The sequence below is a fragment of the Kogia breviceps genome, chromosome 20, assembly GCF_026419965.1.
Source record: "Kogia breviceps isolate mKogBre1 chromosome 20, mKogBre1 haplotype 1, whole genome shotgun sequence".
Taxonomy (NCBI): domain Eukaryota; kingdom Metazoa; phylum Chordata; class Mammalia; order Artiodactyla; family Physeteridae; genus Kogia; species Kogia breviceps.
The window spans coordinates 15481705-15494780 of NC_081329.1; the positions used below are offsets into that span (position 1 = coordinate 15481705).

The following is a 13076-nucleotide window of genomic DNA, read 5'->3' on the forward strand; positions in this document are numbered from 1 at the left end:
AACAGTGAGAGGCCCGCGTACCGCAAAAAAAAAAAAAAAAAAAAAAGAATTTATCACCAATAGATGACCATTAAGAGAAGTCTAGGTAGAACAAAATGATCCCAGAGGGAAGGTCAGAGGTGTAATAAGAAATGTGAAGCAAATATACAGAAGATAATAATGATATAAGATATGGATAACAATTGTGAATGAATCAAAAATAAAGCCAAAAAAATTTTTTAAATAGGCAAAAGGCACAAACAGATATGACATGGATTGAATGTTTATGTTCCCCCCAAATTCATATGTTGAAACCTAATTGCCAATGTGATGGCATTTGTAGGTGAGGTTATAGAGAAAAGATGGTGGTCTATGAACCAGGTAGCAGGACCAGACCAGATAGCAAATGTGCCAGCACCTTGATCTTGCACTTTTCAGCCTCTAGACCTGCAAGAAATAAATTTCTGTTGTTTATAAGCCACCAAGTCTATGGTAGTTTGTAATAACAGCCCAAGCCACTCAAGATAAAATAATTCAAAGAATTTTAAAAGCCCATAAATACATGAGAAAATACTTAACCTTATCAACAATGGTATATAGGTAGGTAATCTTTAACACTTGGCTCTCCAGAGGGGAAAGCCCTGATATGTCATGTTTGCCGATTTCCACGGGGTAAATATCATATGATGAATCTAACTACCAACATGATGTCACTGGCTCATGAGAGCCCACCCCAACACTGCAAAATAAAACTACAGTGAGACAGCATTTGCAGCCACCAGACTAGTAAAAATTTAAAAGTCAGTCAATACCACAGTTAGCAAATATATGAAACACTAGGAACTCTAATCCACTGTTTGTGGTAGTAAATAGGGTTAATCGCTTTGGCTGAATATATGCATATCCTACAACTCACAGATACCACTCCTTCAGATCTTTGTATTTTAGATACACATGCAATATTAACATCCAGGATTAGATTTGGTTTTTTCCTACATGATCCTGATAAAATGAAGTATAGGATTATGGTTGGTTTGGTTGTGCTTTTTGTATCTTTAATAGAACAACAACAAGATCCCTAAAGCTTTATTTTAGAGCCTGAAGAATAGAAAGAAAGCTTATCTCTGAGATATTCTGAGATAAAAGCCAAGGTGTCTCACCCTAGGTCCTTGACCTAGTCCTTTTTCTAGAACTCACACTTCTTCCAAAGCCCATCACAAATTGGAGACTTTCTACAAGAAGGCTGGAGACTGAAAACCACAGAAAGCAAAAGACAGAGAAAATCAAAGAAGTGTGATTGAGGGAAGAAAAGGGAAGGATAGGCTTGTAGAGCCCCGGTTAGCACTTCAATGCATTCCCCGCAAAGTACTGTTACTTAGAGAAGTTAGGATCCTGAGCTCTGTAAGTAATAAGTCACTTAATCATCATATATTTATTCTACACCATCATTATGTCAGGAATTGTGCTAGATATTGCAGATACCATGATAACGACATAGACATGACCCCTGTCTTGAAAGGGTTTATAGATTAAGGAAGGCAGACTTTAAACAAATAGTAATTAATCAAATAACTACGTGTGCAAAGGACAAGGAGAAGTACAGGATATCTGAGAGTTGATTAACAGGGTAACAAAACTTGGTTTGGAAAGATATAAGTCAGGGAAGCCTTTGCTAAGGAAGACATAAGTTAAGCAGAACTCTCAGGAGTTATATGTGTGAAGGCAGGCGTGAGAAAGAATGTTCCATGCATAGAAAGCCAGTGAGTAGGGACACTAAGGAGGGAAAAAGCATGGTATTTTGGAAAAAATGCCTTAAGGGAATGAGTGAGGGGGTGTGATAAGCAATAATTCCTTCCAGAGAGGAAGTCAGAAGCAATCCAGCTTCTAAGCAGAGCCTTCTGAGCCATGGTTGAGAATGCTGGACTTGACTGTAAGGGTAATGGGAAATCACTGAAAGATATTAAGTGGGGAAGTGAGAACATGCATAAAGAAGAAAAGACATCTGAAGACCAAGCTCTGGGGCACCCCACATAAGGAGGTCAGTTGATGAGTAGAAACCAACGGAGGATATCGAAGACGTGTCCGGTGAGGAATATAAGAATCAAAAAAGAGTGGTATTCCAGAAGCAAAATCAAGTGTTCCAATGTCTAAGATATGACAATGGAATTGGGCATTTGAGGTAAAATACAGGCTAAGAACACTGCAAGGGAAGAGGTCAAGAAACCGAGAAAAACCAGAATATTGGAAAAATTGTCTTTGTGGAAATTGCAATCACCGAGAATATTGACAGGTATCAAATTTAAAAGAGTGACAGTGAGCCAGATGTGAAAAATCTTAAAGGGTGAGGAAAAGCAGGAGCCATCAGAGGTCTACAGTTGACCTAGTATGATGGCACCAGCTTCCAAGTCAAGTCAAATAACTGTGAATGTTTTGGGTGTCGGTAACATTAGGTAGGCCACATGCAAGTGTTGATAGTCAACTACTTATTAACCTACAGAAATGGCAGTCTCATACGGTTCAACCCAATATAACTGAATATATAAAACATACATTTGAATTATAGTCGGCCTCATAAGTTGATATATATTTATGTTTGTGGTATTTTCTTTTTCAGTTGTAAACTCTCTTTGATCAGGAATTCCTATTTTACTGCACGTGTGTCTTTCATGGCACCTAGTAGTCTGCTTGGTACTTTTAGTAGGTCATTTAGTACTTTATATATATATATATATTACTATAATTGCTACTGCTGATGTATGTTGTCATTTCAGGGTAATAATCATTCTCCTCACCTTTCCTGGTTGGGAAATGATTGAGAAATATACACAGGCATCGGGTGGCAATAAACAACAGCTTTACTGCTGATTAAGCTGGAAAAGAGAAAACAACTTGGACCTGAGGCCACGATGGGATGCCAACTCCTTCTCGCCCGGAATGAATTTATGCACTCAGTCAGTTGGCAAATGCGAACTGTTTCCCAGGGGCACAGCCAATTTCTAACATGACAGGGAGTAAACTGAGGGCAGAGTAGGCCAGGTTGGGGGGCAGCAGATGCAAGTACATACAAAAGGCTCCATTTCTTTTACTACCTTCTCTCAATGTCTCCCAGAGCCACCCTTCCATGATGCTTTCTTCAAAGTCTTCACAGCCATGACGTTAACATAGCATTTTAAAAATCTGTTGGATAGGTGCCAATTTTGGAAGATGTAATCAAAGACAGCAATTACTTCCCCCTCCACTCTTGTCATCCAGGACTTACCACTGTGGGCACACAGATCTGAGTGAGAGAGCTAGAGAAGTCAGGCCACACATGTGCAGTGACCCATCCAGCTATTTACCAATTAGGTAAGTCACTCTTCCCCTAGGGAAACATGAATTAAAGGGACTGGGGAGAAAGGTGGAAATTTTCTCCCCTAAAACATCTGATGGTTTGTAAGGCCTAAAGCTTATACAATTTGGATGGTCCTCTTTAAAGAAAAGAATACAAAATTACAAGTGTAAAATTGGGTAGAAGGTTTGGAAGATGCCTGAGCAAGTGAAGGTCCTGAAACTTAAGCGTTATAGCTTTATAAATATATAGCTTTATAAATTCTCCTCTGCTCTTGAGAAGGTAGACAAATCTATTTTTATGTGTGCATCACTTAGGATGCTATCAGATACAACAATTCAACTTGCAAGCAAACCAACTTGAACTGGCTTAAATAATAAAGAAGAGTAGTGGCTTACCATAATTAAGCGTCCAGTTGTTGGACAGGCTCCGTGTTTGGTCATCTATCAGCTTAATGTCATAATGATCCAGTTTCTTTCCTTCTCTCCTCTGTGCTGTCCACAGTGCCTATTCATCCTTAGGCAGCTCCCTTCAAGTTTACAGCATGAATGCCAGCAGCAATGGGGACTGATAGCTTACTCTTTCCTGTTAGAAGAGAAAGGACAATTGCCTCAATCATAGAGCAAAAACCCTGAGATTCAAACCACGGCCTACTAAATTCAAGAGTCTGAGTGACTAAGGCCGAAGCCAAGCATGGGGGCAAGAGGACTAGGGTAACCTTAAACATCAGGCCAACCAGGGCCCACCTCCAGAGATGAAGCTAAGGATGAGGACATGGTGCATCCAAATCGCATGTCTGTCTGCTGTGTAATGGAGGAGTGGAATTGAGGTTGGTAAAACATCCACAATATTAAACCAGAGGGTAGAGCATGGAATTAGTTAAATCTATTGATATTTTACAAAAGAGTCATTTGATTTACATTTTCCTTCCATCTTCATTTTTCTCTCCCACAAGACAAAGCTCCAGGGCAGGGATCATTTGTTCGCTAGTTACCCAGCACCTAGAGTAAGTACTCAGAGTTTATTTGAGGGAAAAATGAATTTACCACAAACTTTTGAGAAACAACTGGTTGGAAGCATTAAATAGGTAATTATAATGGTTTATGTAAAACGGAACTATGCAGGAATATGAAGTCAGAACAAGAAAAAAGATTTACAGATTATTGGATTTGAACTGAATTGACGAATAATTTTCAGGTCAGAACTATATGTCTTATCAAAGAAAGTAGAAATAGACAAAACGATTTTTTTGTAAAGTGGCTCTCAGATTCTTACATGTCTGTGGTACCAGGGGTTCAATAGACATCAAAAATGTATCACAAAGTAACAAAGATAAGTGCAAAGTAAAATTAAGATAACCTTTTGATTTTGACATGACATGGGGGTGCAATTAGATTAAATGTGAGAAATTAATTTATAGTTTTGTAATAGAATAAAATATCATTATACCTTGAGCCAAAGGTAATAATTTGACATATTTTTCTTTATAAAAGTAAAACATAAAGCAAGTAATCTTGCTTAGTGTGATAAGCTCCTGGAGGAAAAGAATCATGTAACAGTTTTGCAAGACTTCTGATTTTCCATCTATTTCATCTTTCATTCTCTAGATTCCTTCCTGAAAATATGGATCAAAATCAAAGCTTTGAAACTCAGATTACATTTTAGATATACTAAGTCTTTTCTTCTTAATTAAACAAGTCATTGGTAAATACTTCTTGTAAAATTTTAAAAATTTATTATTTTTTAAAATTTTTATTTATTTTTTTGGCCGCACCATGTGGCTTGTGAGATCTTAGTTCCCTGACCAGGGATCGAACCCAGGTCCCCTGTAGTGAGAGCTCGGAGTCCTCACCACTGGACTGCCAGGGAATTCCCTAAAATGTTTGTTTTTTTTTTAAACTGGAACATTATTTCCATATTTCTTTCTTTTTAGTGCAAACCTTTGAATATTCAGTTTTATTAAATCAAGTCATACCTGTTCTGGGTAATGGGTTATGTGCGGGAGATTTCATTAAGGTTTGGGTGATTAGACTGCAATGATTTTAAATCACCTCAGGAACCCAGGAATGTTAGCTAGGAGATTAGAAAAGGTCCACAGCTTGCCAAGAACTTCAGCTATTCTGGTAAACAATTCGATTACTGATGCTGACTCTTGCACATTAAATATGTTATCCAAGTCTTACACCTGATGCTTGCTGTGAAGATAGTATTTGAACCACCCTTCCCACCGACATAATCATTCCTTTGTACACTTAAATACCATTTCTATGAATATGTCAGTGTGCCACAAACTATAGCAAAGTTTCCTATAGCCACATGCCTTGCCTTGGCCTTCCATACATTTCTAGTACTGAAGAATCGATTAAGAAAAAAGATGTAAGTGTAAGAAAAAATGCATAAATGGTATAATTTTAGGGAAGTAGATTTAAATTTTAATTTTCCTGAAAATAGAATCAATGGTATATAATAGGGCTTTGAAAGTTAAATGCAAAGGTATATGAAAATTAGAATTTTTCATGCCTAAGATATCATGCCAATTGACATAAATTTTCGGTATAAAGATTCTGATTTTTCCAGACCATCTAACCAGCAATTAATATCCTCTCACAGGGAAAAAAGTGTTTGGTGACATGTTTAAAGTGCTCTCGGTAGTATTTAAGATGAATGATCTTCAAGGATGTGGAGAAAAGGAAACCCTCATAGACTGTTGGTGGGAATGTAAATTGCTGAAGCCACTGTGGAAAAGAGTATGGAGGTTTCCCCAAAAATGAAGAATAGGACTACTATATCATCTAGCAATTCCACTCCTGGCTATATACCCCAAAAAAACAAAAACACTAATTTGAAAATATACATGCACCCCTATGTTTATAGCAGCATTATTTATAATGGCCAAGGTATGGAAGCAACCTAAGTATCCATCAAGATGAACAGATAAAGAAGTAGTGGCATATATATATACAAAGGAATACTACTCAGCCATAAAATAAAAGGAAATTTTGCCATTCGTAGTAACATGGATGGATTTTGAGGGCATAATGCTAAATGAAATAATACAGAGAAATATATATACTGTATGATATCACTTAACGTGGAGTCTAAACAATAAAACAAACTAGGGAATAAAACAGAAAAGCAGCAGACTCAAAGATATAGAGAACAAACTAGTGGTTACCAGCTGGGGAGAAGGGAAAGGGAGAGGCAATAATGGGTTTATATGAAATCATGTGCGTGAAACTTTTGAAAATTGTGAAACACCACAGAATTTGAAGAATCTTTCATTCAATAAAAAAATTTTTTAAAGATGAATGATCTTCAAACCAAAGAGCTACTTATATAAAACGTGGGAATCCTCTACTTCTCTTTTCTTTTTTTTTCAGACGTATTTTAAGGTCCAAGATAATTCAACCTATTTACACATTACACATTTGCACAGAGTGAAGCCCAGGTCTTTACAATAGCTCCTTATACCCTGTATAATCTGCCCTACCCCCCTTACCTCTCAGACTTCTTCCACTTTTTTTACCCCCTCTTCCTTCGCCACACACTCTGACTTCCTCGCTGTAGCCAAACACACCAGGCACATTCTCACTGTCAACCCTTTGCCCCAGCTGCTCCCTCTCCCTGGAACACTCTTCCCTAGGCATCCCCAAAACTAACTTCTTCACCTCCTTCAAATCTCTGCTCAAACATCACTTTCTCAATAATGCTTGTCCTGTTCATCTTACTTAACATTGTGACTCTCCCTACTCTTGATGCCCCTTACTCTGCTTTTTCTCTATAACATTACCTTCTAACATCCTATATAAATTTTCTCGGGGATGATATTTATTGTCCGTTTCTCATCTAGAATGTAAGCCTCATGAGGGAGGAACCTCCTGTCTTTTTTGTTCCCTGCTTATCCCCAATGTCTGGAAAAATGATGAGCACATTATAGGTGGACAGTAAATATTTTTGAATTAATGAACATTTCTATGATCTGCTTGCTCACTGTTGGATCAGGAACCACTGATATGTTTCAAAATCATGTGATATGTTTCAAGTCAAACTTCCTCCTCAGAGAGAGGAACCCTGTCATCTACCAAAAACCAAAAAAACAAACAAAAAACACTAGGAAAACAGCCTTCAAACATCAAGTTCTCGTTTCCCAATCTCCAGCAAAAATATTGTTTGGTTTTTCTAACGAAGTAATACACATGGGTAAAATTGCAATTTCAAACACACCCAAGAAAAAAAAGAATATATGAAGATTTTAGTGATAGCATTCTGAGTTTTACTGAAGCATTAAAAAAAAAAAAAAAAAAAAAAGGCTAGTTGGATGTCAAAGAGGCTCAATCAGAAAGTGGAGGACTTCCCTGGTGGCGCAGTGGTTGAAAGCCCGCCTGCCGATTCAGGAGTTCGTGCCCGGGTTCGTGCCCCGGTCCGGGAAGATCCCACATGCCACGGAGCGGCTGGGCCCGTGAGCCATGGCCGCTGAGCATGCGCGTCCGGAGCCTGTGCTCCGCAACGGGAGAGGCCACAACAGTGAGAGGCCTGCGTACCACAAAAAAAAAAGAAGAAGAAAGAAAGGAAGTGGAACCCAGAGGGTAGGCTTTCCTGTTGGACTTTTAAGTAACTCATCCTATTAGGGAGACGGCGTCCTGTCAAGGGACGAATGCCAAGCAAATACATCTGTAGAGCTGTTTTTCAAGTGCGAAAGCCTACCCTCCTCCCAGGTTCACCCCCGGCTCTGCCAACCTGAAGCGCTTCATCAGTTAAGTGAAAATACACAGCTGCTTCCCATCAGTGAAGGAAGGTTCGCGGCTCTACCTGGACATTCCACCTGTTGTCTAAGTGCAAGGAACCGAAGCCTAAAGTCTGTGCCTTGTCTGCTCGGCTGCTAAAGTCTAAATGGGTAATTCACAGTCTTTACTATCCGTGAGAATTAATTATCCCCCGTCCCGGGTATCCCCCCCTCGACTCCTGTCCGGGGACCCCATGGTCAGGACGAGAAGCCTCACTCACTTCGGCCCTACCCTCCTTAGAGCGCAAAGACGGGTCGCGCTCGCGTGCTACGCCGCGTTTTGAGACTCTCGTGGCTTGCGCCCGTTTCGTGGGCTTTTGGTACCGAGCTGCCCGAAGGAGGACTTCGCCCGGGGCTGTTTGCGGACGCTGCACTGCCGCACCTGGCCCGGAGAGGAGTCGGAGAAGGCACCCACCCCCAAGCTCGGAGGTCAGCGCGGCCCTTCGCGGGCCAACCCGTCCGCTATAAGTTCCTCAGCCGCACCCGCCGGGGCGGAGCTGGGGCTGGAGCTCGGGCTCGGCGCAACCATTGCCCGCGGAGCAGTGGGGGGGTGGAGGGGACCGACAAACACCACGGTCCTAACGCGAGCGCTGACCCCCATCCTGTGGGTTCGTTCTTCCTCTCGGAAGGCTCCCTTGTCCTGCCGTGCCACCGAAAAGCCCGCTCTCCATCTCCTGCGCGCCCGTCTCCCCCCGCCTCGCGTGGTGCGGTCCAGCCCTCGCGTCACGCGGCGGCGGAGGCGTGGTCTGCTCTGAGCTTAGGTGGTACCTTGTGCGGCCTCTCCTGGCGTCCTTTGCAGTGGCTTTCGCGGCAGCAGCGATGGTGGGCTGGAGTCGCCTAACCTTGTTTTTACTGAGCGTGACCGTCACCTGCTCGGTGGCGCAGCACGTGCCACCGGTGGGTGAGCTGGAGGCGAGGGCGCGGAGAGGGGCGCGCGGGAGCACGGGGAAGGGGGTGCTCAGGTGCGGGGTCGGGGGGGCTTGAGGGACACCTAGTCCCGGCAGTTACAGGGGTCGGTGTTTTCCTGAGCAGAGGTGTAGGTGCAGAGCGGGCTGGCGAATTTCACCCCGGGTTGATTCGGTACAAGCTGGAACAAGGAAACCTTTTGGGGAAATCCTGATCTCGGCAGATTGGTGATTATGATTTACATACCCTTACGTTTGGTGGCTTGCCTCCGTTCTACCAGTACCAGACTCGATCATCCAGAACTGTAAGAGGAAAGGTTCCAGTTGATTTGTGTATATGATTAGGTGACGAACTTCCTGAGGACTTTGGCATTCTCTGTCTGGTGACGAGGTGCTGAAGGAAAAGTATTAGCTAAGGATCCTGAAGGCCCTGGGAAAGGGCGAGGCATCCCCAGTTAGGGCAATGGAAGCAGCCCAGGCCAACCTAGATGTGGATGCCTGGCCTTTAGAGTCAAGTGAACCCTGGGCCTGTGGCTATTTCCCCTTGAGGGAAGTAGCAGGAACACAGACTTGATTAACTACAAGAGACAATGAGGGACCAGTTTCACTCTTACTTTGCAACAGAGGAAGTTGATTCCGAGTGAGAAGATGTCTAGCCAGAGGTCACAGTATTGTTTTCGGAAGCATGACTGGACTCAAGCCTCTGGACACCCGGTCTGGTGGTCTTGCATAATTCTCTTCTTTAAAAGCAATAAGACTGCATTTTTCTTATCAACAGATCAGGTAAATAGGAACTTGGGTGCATGTGACCTAAGACTAGGTGAGGATGCTTCTGAATAGTTTAGGTAGAACATTGACTTTGGGAGCAAGATGTGCATTCTCCTCTTTTATTCTTTTTTTTCTCTACAGAGAAAACCTTTAAGAATAAGATCATGGTGAGATATTACTCAGCCATTCAAAATTGATACAAGATAAAGCAAGTCAAAGTAGAATACAAAATAGTATACACAGCGATTTCAGTAACAGAAAAATACACAGTATACACATGTGGGTGAGGATTGGAAGGGTATAAGGAAAAATAAAATTAGTTTGCTTTAGTGTGGGTAGGGAATTAATTTGCTTTAAAGTGGTTGGGATTATGGGAATTTTTAAAGAATTTTATACTTTGGTACTGTCAGTGCTTTCAGCCAAAGACCCCAGGAAACACACCTGTAGTTGAAGAAATTGGGTTTATTATTTTGCAGTGAATGAGAATGCATGCCATGGGAAACCATGGGGCCTCTCAGTAAAAGGGCATTAGGAAAAACCTGTTTTATAATTTGGACTTTGTGTGTTTCAGGGGCAGGTCTAAGGAATCGGGGGTTTGCTCTAGATTGGTTGCTTTTAGAAAGTGAGGCAACACTATGGGTAAAGAAGAAACAGTTATTTGTTTAGCAAGAGAAGGAGGTGTTTGGTATTTTGTGTGTTACACGTACCTTTGTTTTTGTCTGTGCTTAGACAGAGTCATGAAGTGGCCTTGCTTTGTCTCATTTGATCATGTCTCAGGTTAACCTTCACTGAGGTGGGTATTCTGTGAGTTTGGTTGTGTCTAACAAGAGAACAGAAATGGCCTGGCTTTTGAGTGTCAGATCAGCAGGTGATCATACTGAGAGGTCTAGTTGTGGACCTCAGAACAGTTTCATATATCAATGTCTGCCTTTTATTTTCGTTCTCAGTACTTTATTTTTTCAAGCAAAAGTACTTTAAAAGGTATTTGTAGAACAGGAAAAATCAGTAGGCCCTCCATGAATTTAATAGTTCTTATCTGGAACAGTGGTTGTCAAATTCTAGTCTGGCCTCTGGTGTCAGTTTGGGAAGCTGCTTCCACAAGTCTTTAATGAAATGAGAAAAATGAGGCCTTGAAATTATTAATTTAGAAGGTTAGCTTTTATTCTGATTATGACCTTCCAATTTTTGTTGTAAAAAATGTTCTTTTATGTGTGTGAGTTGTTTTGTTTTGTTTGTTTTAACATCTTCACTTTGGAGAACAAAAACTGGGACTCCCCTGTGCTGGGCCCCTCTCAGTTTTTTAACTGATCTGGAAAATCTGGGGGCCACTGGCTGACAAGATTTTGGGAACTTCACAGAAGTTCAGTGACCTCATCCTTTGACAAGAATAAGCATTTTTTTTTTTCATTTTGAATTGTTCTATGATAAACTGTAGCCACACATAGTAACAAAATATATTTCAAAACTACTTTTGATAAATATGATAGTGGGAACTGGCTTTAAATTACAAACAAAAATCATTGGATTTGGAATGTCTGTGGATTTTGTTCTGTTTTGTTTTTGAGGCGCTTCAGACTATGGCATATTTTCAGGTCTTCTTGAGTTATTTGATTGTATTAAGAGATGGTGGTGACAAGCTATCCCTCTTCTGGGTATTTATCCAAAGAAAATGAAAACACGAATTTGAAAAGATATCTACACCCCCATGTTCATTGCAGCATTATTTACAAGAGCCAAGATGTGGAAACAACCTAAGTGCCCATTAATGGGTGAATGGATAAAGAAGATGTGATTCTCACTCTCACGCACACACACCCACCACACACAATGGAATACTAGTCAGCCATAAAAAATGATGACATCTCGCCATATGTAACAACATGTATGGATATTGAAAGTATTATGCTGGGTGAAATAAATTAGATGGAGAAAGACAGATACCGTATCTGTCTAATAAACGAACAAACCAAACAAAAGCACTTCGATACAGCGAACAGCAGCGTAGTGGTTACCAGAGGGAGGGTGAAATGAGTAAAGGGGATCAATTGTATCGTGATGGATGGAAACGAAAATTTTGGTGCTAAGCACGCTGTAGCGTATACAGAAGTAGAAATATAATGTATACTGGAAACCTATGTTATAAACCAATATTATGTCAATAAAAATACATTTAAAACATATTTTAAAAAGAGAGATGGTGGTGACAGAAGTGATGCAAGAAAATCTGGAGAAGGGAGATGGAGATGACATCATCCAGGGCTCTGTAGACCTTGTTAAGGATTTTGGAATTCATCCTAAAAACAATGGGAAGCTGTTGACTGGTTTTAAACAAGATGTGATAAATTTCTCACTTTGAAAAGATCAGTTTGCATTGGAAGGGAGCAAGGGTGGATATGAGGAGACTAGTCCAGGGGCGACTTACAGGAGGGTTGTCCTAGTGGAAAAGGAAAGAAGTGGATGGTTCCGGAGAAGATTCGGAGGTCGAATGAGAAGAAGGAGGGGTTGATGGGCATGAGGGACTGGCACCTTTCTGAAGTGCTCAGCCGGGAGAATATGGTGGCATCACTCCAGGAATATGAGGAGGGAAGAATGAAGATCACTTTTCACTCTGGTTATGTCGAATTTCAGATGGCACCAAGACGTCCGGGAGACCTTTGGGACTGGAGCTCAGAAGAGGATATTGGAAGTCACAGGCATATTATTTGAAGCCCACTGGAGTGAACAACGAGCAGATAGAAGAGAAGAAGAGGCTTAGTCAAAGGCTCAGGGGACAAGCATGTGTCAGGTCAGGAAGAACTGGCAGAGTTAAAGCAGCAGCCAGAACTGGAGAGCGAGTGTTAGGGAAGCTCAGGGGAGAGAGGGACAGGTCACCCGTGTTGAATGCCGTCGAGATGTCTAGTATCTGTTGTGCTCGGCACCTAGAGGTCATCGGTCAACTTGGCCAGAGCATGTTGGGAGCAGAAAATAGATTGTAGTAGCCTATGGAGTGATCAGAAGGAAGGAATCAGAGTAGGCGAGATGACTGTTGTCAGTAATAAATCTAAGCAGATCCCTAAAATGTGTGAAAATTAAACACACTGGCTCAGTAGTGAATTACTGAATAGACCTTATTTTTATGCATCAGCTTTTCAAGTGAGCAATAACATTGTTGACATTAGCCACTGAATCAGGTTTTAACAATGATTTTTACTAAGTTTTCCCAAATCACTTAAACCCCATCTGGCCTGGCCAGTTTTACTGTACTGCATTTGCTTTCCACCCAGTACTTTAAAGGAAGGAATACACAGATACCATATGTTTGCTTAGTCAACAA

The 13076-nt window shown here is 41.3% G+C and overlaps 1 protein-coding gene and 1 long non-coding RNA gene across 2 annotated transcripts in view; one reads left to right on the plus strand and one right to left on the minus strand.

Moving 5' to 3' along the window:
- The window catches only part of LOC136793310 (uncharacterized), a 27405-nt gene extending 18859 nt beyond the window's left edge, over window positions 1–8546 (minus strand). Inside the window, exons 1-2 of the long non-coding RNA XR_010838445.1 lie at window positions 8312–8546; window positions 3706–3892 (exon numbers count right to left, since the gene is read on the minus strand). This is a non-coding gene — a long non-coding RNA (uncharacterized lncRNA). The remainder of the gene's footprint in view (window positions 1–3705; window positions 3893–8311) is intronic.
- Window positions 8547–8733: 187 nt separating this feature from the next.
- ASAH1 (N-acylsphingosine amidohydrolase 1) overlaps window positions 8734–13076 on the plus strand; it is a 32836-nt gene continuing 28493 nt past the window's right edge. Inside the window, exon 1 of the mRNA XM_059049437.2 lies at window positions 8734–8987. Within this exon, the coding sequence (XP_058905420.1) occupies window positions 8910–8987 (78 nt within the window). The 5' untranslated portion in view covers window positions 8734–8909. The remainder of the gene's footprint in view (window positions 8988–13076) is intronic.